The sequence below is a fragment of the Molossus molossus genome, unplaced genomic scaffold (assembly GCF_014108415.1).
Source record: "Molossus molossus isolate mMolMol1 unplaced genomic scaffold, mMolMol1.p scaffold_m16_p_10, whole genome shotgun sequence".
Classification (NCBI taxonomy): Eukaryota; Metazoa; Chordata; class Mammalia; order Chiroptera; family Molossidae; genus Molossus; species Molossus molossus.
Genome location: NW_023425345.1, coordinates 31,436,236 through 31,457,902, shown reverse-complemented (window position 1 = coordinate 31,457,902; position 21,667 = coordinate 31,436,236). Strand labels below are relative to the sequence as shown.

The window sequence follows — 21,667 nt, the reverse complement described above, 5'->3', positions numbered from 1 at the left end:
TATTTATAAAGAAAAACCATTTATATATTTGTATATATAAAGACAAACCATTATAAGCATCTGGAATAACCGATGAGAAATCAAAGTGAAACTCAACATAATAATTTTACAAGGTTAACAGCTCTAGACTGCCTAGATTGCTCAACTGATAAAATAATTTTTAACTAGTCACATGATCCAGCATTCACTCTTCAAGGATAAGAATCTTTCCCTTGAACTTTTAAAATGTGATCAGGGGTTATGACAGTACCTCACCCAAGGGCTTCTCAGAGGCATACACAGAAGCTCCAGTCTGTACTGACTCCAGTGGGTCTACTGCATTGGTAAAAAGAGCACCAAATCGTCTGCCTGAAAGATTCAGGACTCTATTTAAAATTTAATCCTCAATAGGGTGATAGTCTTTGCACTTATATAAGAAGCCTGCAACCTTTTTGTGCTTGCAGCTACAGACCAGCCACGAGAAGCTTCTGGATCCAAGAAGCGTGTACATACTGAGTAAGCAAACACGGTGAGCAACTGCACTCTGATATTAAAAATACTTTTGTGAATAAATGAAATTGGGCGCCTTCAAGCAAACATAGCCACATGAGGTTGCGAAAGGAACACACGTTGAGTATGTCCAAAACCCTCCTTTCCTCACTTGGAACCTAAAACAAACATAAGCTGATCTTCTGATGTCTTTTTTTCTCACAAAGAACAGCATCTCAATCTTTCTCATTGCGCAGATTCCTGGCGTTAAGGATGGTTCATGAACTTTGTTAACATTTTCCACCACCAACCCCAGACTAATCCCACAGATTGCAGCTCTTCATCATCTTCCCTGCCCATCACCACTGCCCTGATACATCCTCAGTGTCCAGGACTTTCCCAGTAGCTTCATAAATGTCTCCTGTGTTCGGTGTGCTCCTCACCTGATCCACTGCTCTCAAAATTATGTCATATCTGTTCACATCACCCTCTGGTTAAAAATGTTAATAACTCTCGGTGCAGAAAAAACAGCGTTCATAGTCCTCAGCCTAATCTGAAGACACCCTGTTTTTCATTCCCCACCCCAACCTTCTCTGTCTTATCTCTTTAAAATGTCCCACCACCTCACCCCTTTCCTGACCACAAACACTGAGCTATCTGTTCCACATGTCCTTTCCAGAACACATCACTCCACACCTAGCATCTAACTCCACACACATTTTACCCCTTCCCTCCCCCCTTCCCTCTGGACCTCATGCCCACAAGAGAAATACAGCAAAACATTCTTTTAAAGACACATTTTGATTTTTTCCTTTTTTAGATATGTTCCTCACATTGCACCAAATTGATTGCGGTCAGCTTACTGTTAACATAAACACATGGGGTGAAAGTTAAACATAAATCAGAAAGAGAAGTCAGAATGGGAAGGAAGACAGAATTTTACCAGAAATCCATGTTAAAAGTATGATGGTATTCAAGCATAAAAATTAGTTATGACCTTTCTGAAGAGCGACTTACCTGTATTTCAAAGCATTTGCCTCTTGGCACTGTAATCATGTGTTAATATAGTGTCTTTACTTTAAGCTCAGGGACCAGGTGCAAGGACAACCCATTTAAAACCCTCCCCCAACAATCCCATCCTCTCTGGCAAGCTATGGGCACTTGTCAAACATTCTGGAATAAAAATCAGGAACAGTGTAAGTTTTCCAAGAATTCCCACAATCTAGAGATTTCCCAGTCTAGAAGCTAACCATGCTAAAGGTGACTTTCCCACTAAAAACAAGAAGCACTTTCCAGTAACTACTGGAACTCTGGGCTTCCTTACAGTTAAATTCCCTAGTATAAATTAAAAACCTGACATTCTGATGGATGAGTTATAGTTTTATCATCAGAGTGCTTCAGCAATGCATAATCTCTGGTTCTATGGGAAAAGTGCATTTCTGAACAACTGAGAACTAGATTCCAGCCAAATGCAAACTTCAGTGCCCCCCACCTCCCCACCAGCTCCCACCAATTCACACACACACTTGGCAGAGAAATGCCTGCCAGTTTCTGTCTCCTCAAATCAACCATTTCAAACATAATCTGCTAATTCTCCTTGGATAGTAAAAAGAGAGTGGAATGCTTGAGTAAAGGCTATTTTTTTATTTAACTACCATCTCTGATTCTATCATATTTATTTCTGGAAATATTGGTGGGGGTGGGGGCGGGGAGGTAAGTGAGACCACAGTCATTTTAGGGTTTTGTTTTTTTTTCCCCTTTAGGTAGATATAGAAACTGGTTGCATATTCTCAAATCTATTTCCACAGAAATTTATAGTTCTTCAAATGAGAAAGCATGTTAATAATCCTCAGTGTGGAAGTAATTTTTCAAATATTACCTCTTTCTTTCCTTATTCATTTATTTAAACAAGCAATAGCAAATGGAAAAATACAAAGCCCCTTAGTCTTATGCAAAAAATTCAAGGAATAATCAACAAAATCCTGACAGGCAAACCTGAAATGAATCAATATTGTATAAACTCAGATGCAGAAAAAGCAAAATCTAGAAATAACTCACATTTCTGCATATGAGTTACAGACACAATTTTAAATTATTATATCATTAATGTGCTTGTATTTTATTTATAGACCAAGCATAAAATATTAGAAAAATTATACTATTTATTTAGTAAATACTTCAGTACACAAAACTTTTCCAGGTGAAATAATATATATTTTTAAATGTCCCTTACTTTAAAAAAACGATCCTTAGAAAGTTGATTTAGATTTGCAACACTGTGGCACAATAATCAGTAAGACAGGCTCAATACCTTCCTTATATATGTTTTATAAAGAGTTTTCTCTGAAATGGCAATCAGAAAGAATATATATACCCCTGTGTTCATAGCAGCACTATTTACAATTGCCAAGATCTGGAAACAGCCCAAGTATCCATCAATAGCTGAGTGGATGAAAAAACTGTGGTACATATACACAATGGAATACTATGCAGCTGTGAGAAAGAAAGATCTTTTATCCTTTGACACAACATGGAGGGAGCTTGAGAGTATTATGCTAAGTGAAATAAGCCAATCGGAGAAAGACAAATACCACATGTTCTCACTTATTTGTAGAATATAATGAACAAGGTGGGCTGATGAACAAAATAGACCCATAGACATAGAAAGGAGTATGGTTTAGACTGACAAACCTCAGAGGAGGGGGTGGGGGGGGAGGATGAGATGAACCAAAGAACTTATATGCATGTGCATTGCACATAACCAATGGACACAGATAACAATGCTAGGGGGGTAGGGCGCGGGGTGGGATGGAGAGGAGCATGTCTAGGGGGAAAAAGGAGAAACATCTGTAACAAAAATAAATTAATAAAATTGGGGAAAAATAAAAAGAATTTTCTCTCCTTAATAGAACATGATATTTTTAATGTTCTCTCATCAACTCACAGTCATGGTGTTAGAGTTTTGTTGACACCTGTTAACTAAACATAGGCCCAAATCCTTTGTAACTTGTGTATATATTTTGGCACATGTATTCATATGTTTCCATAAAACTATAATTCAGGTAATGTAACAAGATCATGTACCAGTTGAACCTCCAGCCTTTTAAGAAACAAGCCTGTCCAGCCATCTGGGTGAAGAGTTAGGCACGCAGAAGGATTTTACTTCTGAATGAGATTTCTCCAGCACTGAAGACCACATTACCATCCATTAGAGCACCTGGAGTTGCTATGTCCATTTCGGTGAGTCCAACAACTAGGCAAATGGCCACATGAACATATCCAGAGGAACAATGTCAAATGACTACATTTCCTCATGAAGTTTTGATTGTTTTCCTGATAAAATATGTGTGCAAGGTGGAAAACTTAGAAAATACAGTGGAAAAAAAAACAAACAGAAAAGTAAATAAAAATCATCCATGATACCCTCATGCAAACAGTGACAAACATTTTGACAACTTTCCTCTCTGCTATGCATTTGATTGTTGAAGGTGATAGCATGCGTTATCCTCAATTTTGTTTCCCAGATGTCCCTCTTTATTAATCAAAATATTCTCTCAGTGATTAAAAACTCTTCATTTAGCACACATTAAAATTCCTTATCTTTTGTTGCTGCCAAGCAGTATATAAAATATTTCATAATTACATATTAACCACAGTGTAGAGTTAGCAAACTCTGTAGAGTCACAGTGCAATTGAGCTATCATAATTTAAATATTTATATAGCACCTATCACTGAAGTGTTCTGTAGGTTGACAAATGGTCTGAGTCAATATGAAAACAAAATAGACGCATTTCCTCTATAGGAAGGTCTGGGATGTATCAGCAACATGACTTTAGATAAAAATGGGATTTGTCAGACTATTCAAAGACTAATAAAAAGAGAAAGGTTTGAATTTTCTTTGAGTAGTGTAATGGTTTTGCTACATTAGAGCTTACGATTTTAGAGCAGGAGCTACAACTACATCTGTTTTAGAGGGAGAGCATGAGAAAACACTTGAATTCATTAAAAATTTATTTCACTCAAATTTATTTTAAAATAAAATGACATTTATATAAGAATAAAATTTCAAAACCAATTTTATCATACTAAATGTTACAATACTCTAACAGATTATTAACTTTTGAAGAGTTTACGATGCTTAGAATTTCTTCCATTGTGAGATATGATGGTTTTCTGGAGAGTAAAGCCCACATTTTGTATATCCTCCGGAAGGCAAAGGCAGATGATAACATTGAAAAAAAAAGTCAACCCAATCAGAATTTTTAAAAACAAGAAATAAAAATAAATAAATACCCTTAATAGTAGACCCCTAAACAAAAGAGCAAATATTAAAGAAACTCTCTCCCAATTCTAAAATAGAAGATCAGCCAGGCAGTGGTGGTATTACCTTCAATATATATTTACAATCTTCCCACTAACACTACATCTTGCTCTAATTCCCACACCTCCCTGGATTAATGCAACAGTCTTCTAACTGATCTCTGGTTTTCCATCCTCCCACCTATGCTCACTTAACACAGAGAGCCTGAGAGATCCTATTCAACATTAGTCTAATTACATCCTTTCTCCACTTAAAACCTTTGGATGGCTTCCCATTTTGCTTGGAGCAACAGTCCTGCAATGACTTCCATGACCTACTGATCTGCTGAACCTCTGCCATCACCTCTCAGACAACTCCTCCTCTATCACAGAGTGAAAAGCAGAGACCTTTCGATGATTAAGTTGGGGGAAACGATGACTACCACAGGCTGCATTTCTAAATTGAACCAGCGGTGGTAGAGTGGGACAATCCAGGACTCCTGCTCCTGCTGAGGTCAAACCAAAATAACACCTCAGCCTAGACAGAAAGATTATTCAGTAAGTGGGAAAATCTGAAAGAAAGTGGTCTCATTATAGAGGCCTACAGTAGAGCCCTTGGAAGCTGGTAAAAAGAGGAGGGTCTAGAAGAACCTACTTACGTGATGAAATAAACAATCACCACGTTCTACTGAGGCCCACTGTGAGCCAGCACCATACTAGCTGCTTTTCACAGAGTTTAAGCAGGAAGTCTCTGTTACTTGAGAATAATGGTATCATTGGCAAATAATGAGAAAAAGGAAGGGTATGACTAGAATTTTACCATAAAAAATGGTAAGGCCGGCCAGTGTGGCTAGTGGATTGAGCATCATCCCATGGACTGAGAGGTCCTGGTTCGATTCCGGGTCAGGGCACATGCCCAGGTTGTGAGCTCGATCACCAGTAGGGGGCATGCAGGAGGTAGCTGATAGATGTTTCTCTCTCACATAGATGTTTCTCTCTCTAAAAAAAGTCAGTGAGCACTGGCCGGTTTTGCTCAGTAGTTAGAGCATCAGCCCAGGGACCAAAAAGTTGTGGGTTCGATTCTGGTCAAGGGCATGTACCTTGGTTGCAGTTTGTTCCCAGGCCCTGGTTAGGGTCATGCGGGAGGCAACCAGTCAATGTGTCCCTCTCATGTCGATGTCTCTCTCTCTCCCCCTCTCTCTCTCCTTCCTTCCCACTCTATCTAAAGATAAATGGAAAAATATCCTCAGGTGAGGATTAAAAAATAATTTAAAAAGTCAATAAAAACATTAAAAAAAACCTAAAAATTCTGGCAAAAAGTTTTTCAGAACAAAATATGTGTTATAATAGCAGATAAAGCACAAATCATGTTTCAGATGAGGTTATGTAACACATGATTCTACAACTTACTCTCAACAGCATCATCAGCTATTTTTTACAAACATGTTCAAAGACTGCATCAATTTTTCTAAATATCTCCTTCGTCCTTTTTCATGAACATCTTCTTTTGAAGGACCTGTGAACATCTTCGAGAGATTTTTCTCTTTCCACTGTTAACTTGTCTGGCTTTCTAGGCTCATTTGTCAGTGGCTTTGATTATAATTTAAGCAACTCTCTAATATTTTAATTAACTTTCAGAGGACATGCATCATTTGTAAGACTTTTAAGTATGTATTTTTAGTAGATGCAAAGTATTTTTTGCATTGTTTTGCATTGTACTTTCTGATATTTAGTCTATAGCCTTCAATGACATGACCCTAATAGGTAGCAGCAGATACTATTCTTGATGTTTGAGGAGAACTAATGTCGATTATTTCCATTAATTTAATCTTCACATCTTTAAGAAGTAAGCTATATTATTCTGTTTTATAGGTAAGATTATTAAAGTTCAGAAAGTTGAACAAACTTGTATACATTACAAAGCCTTGGCCTTTCTCAGTCTAGTGCCTTCTATTCTTTCAACTTAACATTTGCATAGCAATTTGTTTTTATTTAAGCTTTATAACAACAACAATATGAGATAATTAGACAAACTGTTATTCCTATTTTACAGAAGAAATTGATATGAAGAATGGTCAAGGAACTTCTCTGAGGTATCCTCAATGTAGAAATCAAAATAAAAATTTAATGAACGGCACAGATTCATATACTATAATCCCTCTGCATATGAATGCATGTGTGTATAGAAATAATTTTCATGATACTGAGCCAACTACTTTTTAACTATTTGTTTATTCAGATTATGAAAGTCAAAACTGGCTGTCTAGTTTTAGCAGATAAAAATTTGTAGTTTGTGCTTCTCCTCCAAGACACCTAGGGTACCCCCTAAAATTTTAGATTTATGGGCTCTACTCTACACATAACTAAATTAGAATATCTAACCACAGGACCTACAAATTTACTTGTTAATAACCTTCCTAGATGATTTTTATTTACACTAAAACTTGAGAACTATAGCATGCAGTTCAATTTAGAAAGTACCTGATAATGTTTAATCATAAGTAGGCGAGATCAGGCCACCTTCTCACAAATTCTGAAAGGATCTAAAGGAAGTCTATTAATATAATCAGAGGCATTTTTTTGTAAGAATTCATAAACAATAGTTTGATGACATCACATTATACTTATACCAGATTATTTAGCTCCACGGAAAAGGGAGAAAAGAGTCTAGGCTAACTAAAATGCCCAGAAAGAAACAAACAGTGAATATGAAAGCGTACTAGATCTTAAATAACACATTTACTTGCTGACATTTTTAGTCTATCTGGTCACATAAGCAGTAAAAGTTTACACAAGATTGCCATTAAGGTATATTTATTAAGTCAAAGTGATAAACAGAAAGAACTAAAGAATAAGAATAAATGTCTTGGGAAATAACGAATGTCCAGAAAGTTCATGAATAGCATTATGACCTCTGAAAAATAATGTGCTTTTGGTCTAAGAACAGATCCTGAGCCAGTGCAGGGCTAGCCTGCCTGCCCAGTGTCCAGGGGTGACCCTCTCAGCTCTGCTCCTCTTGCTAAACCATAAGGAGTTCTCGATTTTAAGTGCACCACACAACCGTACAATAATTTTTTTAACTCTGGAATTATTGTTTTGATTTTAATCTAGTCTTCTTTCTGCACAGTAAAATACTAGCATTAATTTCTTTCACAAATTTATCATGGTTAGTATTCATTTCTGACTGCCACATTATTTTTCAGGTAACTAACTTAATCAAGGGTTCAGCAAGTTATATCTGTATTCAACATTCCCAACCAAGTTCTCACACTTTTCATTTAGGACAAGTTAATTGCTTGCAGAAGTTATGCTGAAAACTTTTAAAAGATTCAGTTGTCATTCTCCAAAGGAGTTAAGAAGATGCAATTCAATTATTATTCAAGCAAAAAGGAACAAAGAGAAGCAAACAAAAGAGGGTACTGCCTTAATAACTGTGCTCTAATTTAGTCCCTGTTTAGCCAAAACAAATCATTAAGAGTAAAAACAGACACTATTCAAGATGGTACACACAGTCCCAAAAACTATATTTTAAAAATATAGTTTTAAAAAGTTCTGTTTCTAAATTTTTTATGAAAATGTCAAATAAATTTAGAAATGGCTTGTTTTTTTCAATATATTTTGATTATTTCAAAATACAAATTAATTTATAACTAAATTCTCATTTTGCAATATATTTTTTCAAATAGAAACACTATTCAGATTTTTATAAAATAACATAATGAAAAAGATCTCAAACTCTGAAAGTATTCAGTAATGGCAACCTTTCTGAAATATCTACCTAATTAGACCATTTGACTTCCAAAGACGACATAAAAACATCTCTCTATAAGTAAGGTGAAAACAACTTTTTTATATAAATACTATACTCCTAGTTTATCTAAAGGCATTGATAACCTGCCCAACATACTCAGAAGAGATGCCTCTGATTTCAGTGAAAGGATATGACAGTAACTCTATTAAGTATTAAAACCACAGCAACAAGATGTTCTTATTTAACTTAAAACTTTCTATTTTAACAAGTAAAGTTCTAGTAAAACTTAGATGGACCAAAAACTTGACAGGATAAAGTAAAACCTGTAATTTTAATAAAATCTTGTGCATTGTTGATTTAGATTTTTTAGTTCAACAGGACTCAAATTATGCCACCAAACTTCGACAGGATTCAGAACAATTGCAGCAGCACCACAGTTAGATGACATTTTCAATAGTTAATCCCACAAAACCATTTCTGGAAGCAACTGGCTCAAAATATATTTGGTAATGAGCACAGTTATGAGATAGAATACAGACAACATTTACTTTACATTAGCCTTTTCAGGAAATACAGCTTTTCACTACGAAGCTTCACTGAAGAACACTTTGCAACCCCTTGTAGAAAGAGATGGGAATGAATGAAGTCAAAGTTAATTCTTTCTCAATTTGCTAGTTGAACTGAAAAAGAGACACATTTTTATTTTGCTAAGACAATATACCTTAATTTCAGAGATCTTTCTAAAGTTTACACTACAGTGATCTTGGTGGTAGCTTTGGTTGGTTATTTTCAGTTGGGAGTGAGCTAAAAATAAATATCTAGGACTCATGCTGAATGTGGGATTTCCTACCAGTAAGGGCACAGGCAAATTCAGCCTTTTATCTGACATATGCAAGAGAGTATTTTTAAAGCAATAAAAATATGTTAAAAATGTAAGTTCACAGACTAGTTAACAGACTATTTCTTTTCTTCTTCTTTCTACAGAAATTTACATAAATTGGTCAATCACTAGCTCAGTCTCAGAACATTAGGTAGATAAATATTTCAGATTAAAAGTAATTTATTTCTTTTCCACCCATTTATCCTGCCAGCCAGCACCCACAATGAGCAAGGCATTGGGCCAGAATTTTCTAAAGGAAATATTTATGGCTGAAACAAGGAGGCTAAAAAGTTTGATTCCTTTTATAATGAAAGCTGCATGATCTAAATCTAATTTCCTTAGTTCCTGAGCCTAGAAAGCAAGTTTTCAAGGTAACCTAGGCCACTCAGCAGGTTCTCTCCACTCAAAACTTTCTAAGAGCCTGATGCTGAGTCAGGACCTCTGAATACTAACTCCCCAAACTAGGGGAGGTATCATATCACCAGGACAAACACTGCCCCCCAAGGAGCATTTCCCAAGCTGACCTATTCATTTGATTCTCTAAAATACTTAATTTCAAAATAAGAACTATATGCCTTCACTTGTTCACATTACTTTAAAATATCCTAAGGACTCTGACTCCATATTCATTTCCATAAAATAAAACATCCCCCCAAAATAATATTTTGATGACTTCGAATTTCCATTAGGTTTATTTAAGTGGATTACACCTGGAGAGGAAGAAACACTTGCCACAGATGTACCATAAATATTCAGTTATTTAAACTTCCTTCAGAAGATGGAAAATTTTTATTAAAATCCTATTAAATCAAAACCACAACCTTCTTGCATAAAATTATTTCAATACTCTGTCAAGGTACTGTGGGGTGTGGGGTGTTTAAGGTATTCCTTAAGTTTTTAAACACAGTCTAAGCAAGAAGAACCTATTAGATTAAAAATAAAATTAATTAAAAAAATACACACACACACACACACACACACACACACACACACACAGTAAAGAAGACTGACCAAAAAAAAAAGGTATAAGACCAACCACTACATTAATTTAGAGCAATCTCAGAATTAGCCAGGGCAAATGACTAGTTACATTCAAATACAAACTCTTTCAAGTAACATTTATGATTAATATGGCATTTTATTCTTCAACTAGACACTTCAAGAAGTCTATCTTAAGCTAACTAAACTTCAACCAAATGTGCTTCCTTGTATACTATGATTCTATTGATTTTTGTTCTTTTTAAATTATTTCCTATGTGATATGTCAAAATCTGTGTATCTTGCTATTTTTATTCAGAAATTCAAAGATAAATATGTCTTGCTTTGACAAAGGGAAATGTACACATGAAAAGCCACTATAGGCATCACACAGCTATAAACCAGTACACAAAATAAATGCATACTTTAAAAATCACTTTATATAAGTATGTATATAAAGAACATGCCATATATGTTAATTCTCATAATTCTCAATATAACATTGCAACTTCACTTAGAATTAATGCATTCGAAGTGTTGGGAGAGGAAATGGAAGGTGACATTTAATAGTTACTGTCTTTTTCATCTGTACATTTTTCTGAGTTTGGCCTGAAGTTTGAAATCACTTAGCCCTCCAAAAGCTACCTAATCCCAATTCCTAGTTTAGAAATTCCACCCTATCAAAATCTCCAATCCTCTCTATATACAAAGTGGAACCATTTTCATTTTATGTATCCAGGAGAGTGGAATTTACATAAGCAACAGTGAAAAGTTATGTTATAATTTTCATCCATTAACGCTACTAGAAGATTTATCACTTTAGTTTCCTAAATTACAAAGATAAAGACCTGCACTATAAACACAAGCACTTTCATTTCTAAAGAGACATTAGATAACCCAATTGCAGACTAATTACCGTGAACATGACGAATCACATGTTCACACTGTACACACAAGCAATCCCTGTTTGAAATTTGCCTGTCTGGAAGACAAATTTCAAAATTAACTAGAAAACTTGATACTGTGTTATAAATCAGGTTACCATAAAGGTTTCTTATTAAGGTCTCCATTCAACTCCCCCTCCAATACAATAATCATATCTTAAAATATGTGCAATAATATAAACGGAAGAAAAGGGGGGAAAACGGACTTGTCAAGTATTAGAGTAGTTAGTAGTACAAAAATGAGCTATCAAGATTACATATAAATTTGAATGACTACATATTAAGTGTTATCATTAAATCTACATAGATTTCCCCATTGTTACTAAAGAGGTGACATAAGTGTTCGAGTATTTCATTTCTTTAAAAATGTATAGCTGCACTGTCCAGTAAGTAGCCATTAGCCACATGTGTCTATTGAGTACTATCAATGTGGCTACACCAAACTGAGGTGTGCTGGAAGCATAAAGCACACGCTAAGTGTGGGCATTTTGACTTAGTACAAAATACAGAATGCAAAATATCTTGCTTTTTTTTTTCTATTGGTATTATGTTGACATAATATAATGAACTAATTAAACATTATTAGCATGGATTTCACCTGTTTCTTTTTACTCTTTTATGTGGCTACTAAAAAATATATAAATTAAATATATGGCTCGTGTTATATTTCTATTGGACAGCTCTTACCAATAGTGTTTACAGGACTGTTTTCTTCCAAGCCACTGGGTGACACTGTTTCTCCACTAAATTGATACAACCAAAGCAATTTCCTGGCAGAGGAAAAAAATCTCACACTTACACGGGCATGCACACTCATGCACGTGCATGCATTAACATACACACAAACACACACACGTCAACAGATGAAATGTGGTCCTTACGACTACTCATATTCTTAGGATGAAAGAACATAACTACACTTAAGTAATTTTATTACTATACTGCAGGACTGACTATACTTAATGTCTTAATAATCATTCAAATTCCTCAGTAATAAAATAAAGGCACTTATCAAATCAAACAGGCAGAAATTGTTTAGTTTGTGACTTTTCCCAAATAGCTTTCTGCCTTCTAAATAGTGATGTTCTTCATAACTTAGTCTAATATTATATCCTATTTACTTACACTTTAATGGATTCTCAAGTAAATTGTGCAAAATAATTGAGGTGGAAAAAAACAACAACAATGAACCAGCTGTTTGAGCTAACAAAGAAATGTTATACTGATCTGCAGATTAATTTTGCCTTGGATTTCGAAATCCTGAACATTTTTAAATCAATTTATTGAAAAACTAAAATGAAAACAAAATTGAATTCTTAAGTCACCGTTGCATATTCTTCTTTGAGGAGATAAAGACTCCTCAAAGTTAGACTTTGCAGTACAATTGATATTCATTCATGGGATGCAAAGTCCTGAGTAACACATCCCAGAGGCTGCCTGGTACATACGACCAGAAAGTTCATTGTAAGGGCCCAAGAGTTTTGTGTTATCCAATAGGTTTTACTCAATCTTCTAAATCTGAATGGGAATTAGAGTTGGCTCTATGTGTAAAATCACAAAAGACACCTAGGCTTTTAAAATGACCAGTCTGACTCCCTTTCTAATCCATTTCCCCAGCAACATATTCAAGTTCAAGAGAACTGAATAAAAGCCAACATTTTGCTTCACGCTGGCTACATACACTTAGCTGACTCTCTCTCAGCTCTCTTCTCTCTAAAATCGACTAATTCTAGTCTCCCACTACAGCCTGCACAGAATTAAGCAGTTTCAGATTTCATTGCAACAAGTTACTTATAGCCATAAACCATCTCAAGATATGAAAGTGAACAATCAATGTACTATATTGAAGAATAACATGTCCTAAATCCCATAATAGTTTACCTTTATTTCAGAACTATGATAAATTTATATTAAATTAATTTCCATTTAAAAAAAAAAAAGTCTCCCTGTCTTCGAAATGTAAAGCTGCTTGAAATCTAAAACATTTATGTTTAAGCATCATGTGTTGAGGACCTTCTGAAAAAGCTATGACACTACATAGATGTTATCCCCAGAGAAATGAACAGATTAAATTTTGCATACATTTTCAGAGGAGAGACAAATGGTTCTAGATCTAGATTTAAAACCTACTCTGAGCTATCTTATGCATTCCTTCAATATGTATCTAAGAAGCCATTTAGATATTTTGCTAGGATTTCTCCTTTTCTATGTTGACATCACATTTCTATAATGAGACTCTAAACTCAGGAAAGAGGTGCTACACTACATGTGTATAATTTGTAAGATTTTTAGCACAAAGCCTAACACACAGATAAAATATGTTGATATGATATTTGATAGCTTCACTGACCAAAGACCTTTATGAATAACATCAGCTAAGGGTAACATCTTCTTTTAAAACAATAGTATACATTCCAAGCCGGTGTGACTCAGTGGGTTGAGCTTCATCCCATGGACTGAGAGGTCCTGGTTCCACACTGTCAGGGCACATGCTGGGGTTGCACAGTGGGTCCCCTGTAGGGGGGGGGCGTGCAGGAGGCAGCCTATGGATGTTTCTATCTCACATAGATGTTTCTCTCTCTCTCCCCCTTCCTCTCTCTCTAAAAAAAACTCAATAAAAACGCATTTTAAAAAACAATAGTATACCTGTATGGTGAATACATATGGCCAACTAATATTTATGACAATTTTTATTCAATAGATCTTTCTTTTAACTATAACTTAAGCACATCTTTAAGAAGTTTTTTTTTTCCTCCAGAGAGCAAACCTGTGTATTTTATGTTGACAACAGTGCAAACATTTTCTCAGTTCAAAGTTAAGATAATTCTATAGGGTAGCCTGGTTGGGGGGTGGGGACCTCCTTTAAAAAAAATACTACCAATAGTAAAAGTGTATATATAGGTAATTACTAAAAGCATTTACATTTCTACGTAAAGAAAATAATGTTCATCTGAATATTAACAGAGCATCTCTTTAGGTACAAGAATATGGAGATATCTCAACCTTCTGCGGTTCATTCTGAATTATCTGACAGAGCTTTATTGAAAACATAAATGTAGAAAATATATAAATTGAGTTTTCAGTCTCATGTATCTGAGGTTTTTCTTAGAAGTTACAATTATAAATAGCATACACAGAAGATAAGAGGGAGGAAGAAGACTTCATGGAATAGGAGCCACATGGCCAACTAAATGAACAATTCACCATAAATGTGCAGGGTTGTGGCTACTTTCACAAAGCTGAAGAAACTGACCCTACACACAGGCGCTGCTTCTGTGTGCCAAAACCTCTTCTGGTATCACCTGATGCAACAGTTGCCTTGACTACCTTCATCCATGACATTTTGTCTCACAACAATAAGGTCTTCTGAAAAATACAACTCCTACCATCGACCCAAGATAAACTCATTTTTTGGACAGTTTAAACAACACACGTTTTCAATGAAGTCTCTATAGACTTCCCTGGGCTGTTACTGGCACAAACCATATTCACTGAAAACCTGAAAATGTAATATATAGGCATATTTCTCATTTTGAGGCTCATAAATATTTTACTTCAACATAATAAGTAAAAATTTATTTAACATCGAAGTGAAATTAAATGTGGTAAAGCCTCTTTTTCAACTCAAGTCCTGAAGAGATCCTTCTCAGAGCTGTATTCCTAATAGTATATAGCAAATTCACACAAATGTCACTACAGATATAATGAATGTTTTTTCATGCCAGTGTCACTCACCCTTGCCTGCCTGCACCCCCTCCCCCAGGCTTTTCAAAATGTATTTCATACACAGAGTCACTGTTCTGGTTGTTTATTTAATTAACATGACAGCCCAGCATACACAGCATTTCTTTCAGTTCTACAGTTTTAACTTTTTACACTTTAGACTCAATACAGAAAGAGTAAAATTACTGTTTGACTACTTCCAACCTCTGTAAATTTATATAGATTCACTAACTATTTCTGTCAGTTAAAACAGTTTTTCAGTATGCTTTAAATATCTGTATTCACAAAGTAAAGCACAATTTTGTCCCCCCACACACACACATTCTTTTCCCTCACCTTTCCCGAGGGATAAGAAAATCTTGTTTTTCCTTTCTAATATTTTCAGAAGTTGACATTAATTAATTTTAATTCTGTCAGCAGGTCATAAATAATCAATATTGTTCTTTGTATCAGCTGAGCTATACTACTGAAATGTGACAGAGCTACAATTTAGTTAAAAACCCATGATTCTTCCTGAAATTTATTCAATGTGGGACATATGTTATATTATGTTTAAATGTATTTAGGAATTTAAAACACAATAGATTCTATATTTTCAGAGGAAACACTTGTATATTTCATAACTGCACTATAAACACAAGGAACTTAATTTTTACCAAAGACGTACCAAGGCCTACCATAGGCCTACCATCAAAAACCATACCTGTTTCTATTTTTTTTACTGTTGTTGTTTGCTCTTTTGCTTGAAAATATCTCTTATGTCAGTGATGCAAAACTTGATTGTGCTTTGATAACCAACCACCAGATTCCATCACATTTCTACAACAATCCTTTTTTGCCAAAAGATGTTTAATTGAGAGCTTTAGGAAAATATTCATGGGAAATAATTTTGATCTTCTAATTACATAATATATAGTATGTAGCTACACATTTCTGACTGATACTGTATCCATCACAAAGAAATTTGCAATTAAGTGGCACAATGCACTGATGGAGAGAGGCACATGCCCTGTGTTTATTTTATGTGAAACCGCAGGCAAAAGTATTAAATTCTTCTTAACATGTAACTGAATAAAATGGCATTAGTTTAGAATCTTTCAAAAATGAATATGTAAGGTGGTTACAGTAATGAGAGAGGAATGACTAGCCAATTGTGTTCTTTTATGTATAAAGAGACTAGAGAGATACCCCTTTAAATACAATTTCCAAATGGTAAAATTTGCATAATTAAAATTTTATGTTGAAAAATATCATATTTATTAATCATACAATATCTAATCATACAAGAAATTTTAGGTACCTCTATAGTCTAATGTTTAGAGGGGTCAGTGGTAACTTGAAACAGACATGCCTGCTCTTGGATGTGACCATCCAGTTAGAAAAGATACACACACCTTAAGGGAAACATCTGCCTTGTTAATGCTGCCAAACACAAAAGTACTGTTGGACACACTCATCTACAAAATCATCCTCAGTCTTAAGGATTCTGGGCTCATAGGACTGAACTAAAAGCCACACACACACTACAAACGTTGTCCGTTGTGAGGGTAAAGACACCTTCACTTGCATTCAGATGCACCCAGTGTTTGATTAGTTCAGTGACTGAAGACTAGACCTTATGTCTCCTTTCTTTGCTGGAAGTCATCTTTGTCATCTATGCTGTAAAACTCCATTCCATGTATAATATTCAATCTAAAGATAATTATGGTTTAGGAAAGAAAAAAGGACAAACGGGAAGGAGAGAGAGAAGGAAATATATCTGTCAATTGGTTTGTCTTATGAGAATTTTATCATCTATTCTCCTTGACCTTTTAGAATTGAGTCATTGAAGAGAGAAAGTTCATAAGCAAGCAGCCACTATCACTCACATGGGGAAGAAAAGGCTGAAATTCTCTCACCTTTAAACCTCACAGTGAGCAAAGTCCAAAGAAATTCTCAAGAGGTCTCTGCCAGACTCTCTGTTCTTTGCCTTTATACCTGTATTTAAAATTCACTTGTTGCCTGAGTATTGTCTTGAGAGTAGACATTTTTTTCAGAAAAAAATCCTAATCAGGTAGCATTCAAGGAGTGTTATACATGGGTTTGATAATTATTTTGATTCCTGAAAAAGTATGCAGATGACAGTGGTACACTTTGCACCCTTAATCAGAAGTTTGTTTCCTTATGATAAAACAGATAAGCCTCTTACTATATTGCCTCTGAACTTTTCGCAGTTATGCTAATGTATGATATATTGCCCTCTCTCATAAGATACTGTTCCATGTTAGTTGCCACCCACCCCCAACAATCACGCTCAGCAACAACTTTAATGGGTCATATATATAAACTCGTCTTTAGTAACACGTACACAGTCACCCATGCCCTCAAGGATCTAAATTTCTGCTAAATGTAACCTTGTTTTTCCATCAACCATAAGAAATCAAGTCTCTCACTTTAGAATATTCTTCATAAACACAACCTTTAAAAATATAGTAACCAAAGAAAATGATCAAAATAGATTACGAATATGCATTTTCGAGAGTATTAATCAGCAAAACGTTTAAAAATAAAATTTTGTTATCTCCTTATAACTTTGCAGATTATCAAATTTTCATTTATCAATTCAAACCAGAGAAAACCAATAACACAAATCTCTGTGTTAATTAACACTGCTAGTTAATTCATCTAAACACCTTCTTATCTCAAATCCACCTTTAACTCCTTAAGTTCTAAAAGTTAATGTAGAATTCCAGAAATTTAATTTTAGGGACTAAATGATATCAATTTGGAGTTTATGATTAAATTATAGATTTGCCTTAGAAATTATGGTTCAGTTTTGCAACGATCATATCACATTTCCCTAAAAGTTAAAGAAAACTGTGTTCTAAACATATTAAACTAGTAGTATTTTCATTTAAAGAACATCCTCTCCTATAATAGGGAAATACGTGTTTCCCCCCTAATTGCTTTAAGTTAAATTACCTTAAATGTAACTTACTTTATTCTGGTGATTTTAAAATTTGTACCAAAACTAAGTATCAGTCAGTGCCCTGTTTTAAACTTGACTCTTAAAGCTTCACTTTTAAAACTTCACTCTTATGCTTAAACCCACAAAATATTTGTTTTATCTAAACAAAAAAGCTAAATAAGTACATTTGTTTTAAAATAAACACAGAGGCTATGATGCTGGCATCCATTCTGCTAAATATGTCAAACAATCACATTCTGTGTAATCAACTCCATTTCAGAAACAAATTAGCTACCCACACCATATGGTGACTGCTATTTCTTAGAAATACCTAAATGATTATCCAAAGAATAACCTAAAAAGACAAATCTTACTATATCTTAGGATATCCTCTCCCTCCCTCAAGTTGTCCTAATAGTACCCCAAGTAGGCACAAATTTACATTGGAAAGGTGTAAATTTCCACTTGCTGTTCATAACCAGCTTCCACCACTCAAGCCCCAAGTGTCAAATCTGCCTGTAATAGAGAAATGAACACATAAAGACTCCTTTTCAGATACAATTTGAATTTAAAATTGGATTTTTAATGCCCATTATAGGAACTATACTTCGTGGTTTAAAAAAGCTTAACGATAATAAGATTCATCTCCCAAATTCACTGAAATTTATCTAGGACAACTTCACTCACAATTCTAGATTCCTCCTCCTCCTTTCTGAAAGATTTATATCACCAGCAATCTTAGAAATGTCCTCCTGAATTACTGTTTCCTATATAAACTGTATAAATATTTGAATTTCTAAATATCCACTTATGTCGATACTGAAGAGAAATGTTTCTTTTAGTTGACTCTAGCAGCACAGTTCACGATTTTGATAAATTCTGAAGTTCAAACACATCTCTTGTCCCCCAAGTTGAAACATGTGTGATACAAAACACATTAGCATGTAATAACATATGTCCCCAAATTACAGTTACAAACAACCTGGGCACCACCAGATGCAGTCTCTTCAAGTAACACTTACTGCAAAACCAGATCGTGTGTGTAACAGTACTTCACCTTCAAACATTTCTTGATTTACTTTAGAATCTTTTTGCCAACTTCCATAAATGTTTGCCTGTCACTTTAGAGTTAAAAATTTTATACAAAGAAATAAAAAGAAATCTAGTAAAATCCACGTGTTTAAAAAATCACCCACTGCTGAAATACTAAACTTAATTCGAAAACTCGAGCTAAAGCAGGAAAGTATGAAGGTACTTTAAAGTGTAGGGAAGCCATACACCAGGTGTAGCAGATCTAAAAAGCTGGCCCAGCTGTGGAAGACCCTGCAAATGCATCTAGTTTTGTTACTTGTTCGTGTTCTTGTTGTTCAGGTTATTAAGATACTGTCTGAGAAAGGGAGTAAAACTCACTACTTTTCTGCCCTCTGAAGTTAAACCACTTTCCTAAGCTATCTTTTCTTTAGTTCCCAGCGCCCGGATTCCCTCCACTTCGCGCCTTCCCAAATGTTACAAGTTTTCCCGAGAGGCGAGAGAGGGGACCCGCCAGTGCTTACCTGTTCCCTCGGTATGCAAGGCAGGGAGGTCCTCCGATGGGACTTGCTGCCGCAGCCCGACATCTCTCCGGACACCACGGAGCTGGACCGCCTCCTCCTCTTTAACACCGGGATATCTTCTTTGGTCCCAGCGACCAGCTGGGACACAAAATGCTCCCTCGTGGCCGCCCCCGCGGACTGCGGCAAGATTTGCTCCACGTACCTGGCCAGGAGGATCCCCAGCACACCGACCAAGTATGCCAGGTAAGGTCTCCAGGCGACCTTGAACCTCTCTAAGGAAATGAGGGACACGGTCCTGACCGCGCTAGTCAAGGCGATCATGAGGACGCCCAGCCTCAGCCTCAGCACCAGCCATGTCGCGGCAGCCAAGCAGCTGAGCACCACCCCCGCGGCGGGGAGCGAGAGTAAGTGATCTTCCCCGACGCCCAGCCCTATCTGGACCAGCGCTTCCCCCCCGCAGCAGGCGCCCAGCAGCGCGACGGCCAGAGGCAGGCGCACCCCGGCGCGCAGGAGGTACAAGCCCATCCAGAAGAAGGCACACAGGAGACTGAAGAGCAGCGCCGTGGGCTGCAGCCACGGGCTGAGCGGCGCGCCGCCCCCGGGAGCACCTCCCCGAGGCTCGGGGAAGACGCCCCCTTCTGCTCCCGGGGCCGCTTCCTCCTCCTCCTCCGCCGCCGCCTCCTTACTCTGCTCCGGATCACAGCCAATCTCCCCGCGGACCAGCCTCACCAGCAGAGCCAGCAGAAAGGACAGGGACCCCGCGCACAGCGCAGAGGAAAGTTTCCGGGAGCGCCGGAGTGGCTGCAGCACCAGGTCTCCCCAGCAGCCGCGGCAGTTGGAGTCCCGCCGCGATGCGGGGCCCGTGCGACTCGGGCAGTCCGGGCCGGCCGCGGGGGTTTGACTCACCCCACCAGGGCCGGGCTTGTCATTGATTAGGGCGGCCTGGCCGGGCACTGCCATAGTGTGTCCTCTTCAAGGACACCCCAAAGCCCCCCGACGCCCCCACCACACACACACACTCACTCACTCACTCCCCCTCGCTTCCCAATCCCACCCTCGGAATCCCTCCTTCTCTCCCCAGGCCTACGAGCCACTGAAAGTTTCAGCTTTCGAATAACTCCTGGAGAATCCTAGATGCTCCAGCGAGACGCCTTCAAGTAGAAAGCTAGCACAGGCAGAGATACACTTCCTCCTTTTCTCTCTTTGAAACGCTTTTTAAAATTCTCAGCTCCACCCCCACCCCGACTTATACTCTCCCGGGTCTCCTGCCACTTCAGGATTTTAAAGATTGCCCAAAGCGGCGGGCGCGCGCGGGCCGCAGGCGCTGGAGGAGCCGGGGGCGAAGGGCAGGCTCGGGGCCATCGTGTGCGCAGCTCGGCGCGGCGCTGCTGCGCTCCCGGCCCGCGGCAGACGGAGGTCCCCCTTCTCTTCCTTCCTGCAGCTCCTTCTTTATCACTCTTTCTTTCTCCTCGGCCGATCCTCCCCGGCACAGCCCCAGGAAGCGAACCGCCATTCCCAGGGGCATAAAGCAAAGCCTCCCCTGCGTCTGTCGGTCCAGTTCATGGCAAAGGGTGGAAAAAATGGAAAAGGGGCTGAGAAATAACCAAGAAGTTGCTAAGTCCCGTCGGAGAGACACAGTACGAGCGAGAGGCGAGCGGCTGCCGCCAGAGCAGGGAGGGAGGGAGAGCGAGCTGGGGAGGAAGGGAGGGTGAGAGGGAAGGGAAGGTGAGAAGGGAGAGTGAGGTTTACTCGCTCGCTCGCTCTTTTTCCCCTTTCTTTTCAGTGCGAGGTTGGTGGTAATTGGCAGTTTTGCAGAGGGGAAGCGAGTGGAGATCACTGGTTAAAACCATTTTAAAAAGCAGGCAACTGGAGTAATCGGCAATTCCGCTTTCTTTTTACTTTAAGGCAACTCCCTAGAAAAGCTTTCCCAGCCTAGCTCCCGCCCCTTCTCCGAAGGAGGCGCTGCTCAGCTCCCTCTCTCACGTCCCCGAGCGGGGCCCGCACCTCCGGCACCCTGCAGAGAAGGCTGCGGAGGGGGGTCCGGCCGCCCAGCTCTCCGCAGCCTTGGCGTGTGGGGTTCTGCGGCTGGCCCTCGAGCTGGACTTTCTAGGACGTTGGAAAAG

General features: G+C 37.7%; 1 protein-coding gene across 2 annotated transcripts in view; it reads right to left on the bottom strand.

Moving 5' to 3' along the window:
- PDE3A (phosphodiesterase 3A) overlaps positions 1-20,525 on the bottom strand; it is a 283,119-nt gene extending 262,594 nt beyond the window's left edge. The window contains exon 1 of one of the 2 annotated variants that reach the window (XM_036251840.1): positions 19,545-20,525. In XM_036251840.1, coding sequence (XP_036107733.1) covers positions 19,545-20,504 — 960 coding nt within the window. In that variant the 5' untranslated portion in view covers positions 20,505-20,525. The remainder of the gene's footprint in view (positions 1-19,544) is intronic. The other variant, XM_036251842.1, reaches the window with a different exon arrangement.
- Between the last annotated feature and the right edge of the window lie 1,142 nt (positions 20,526-21,667).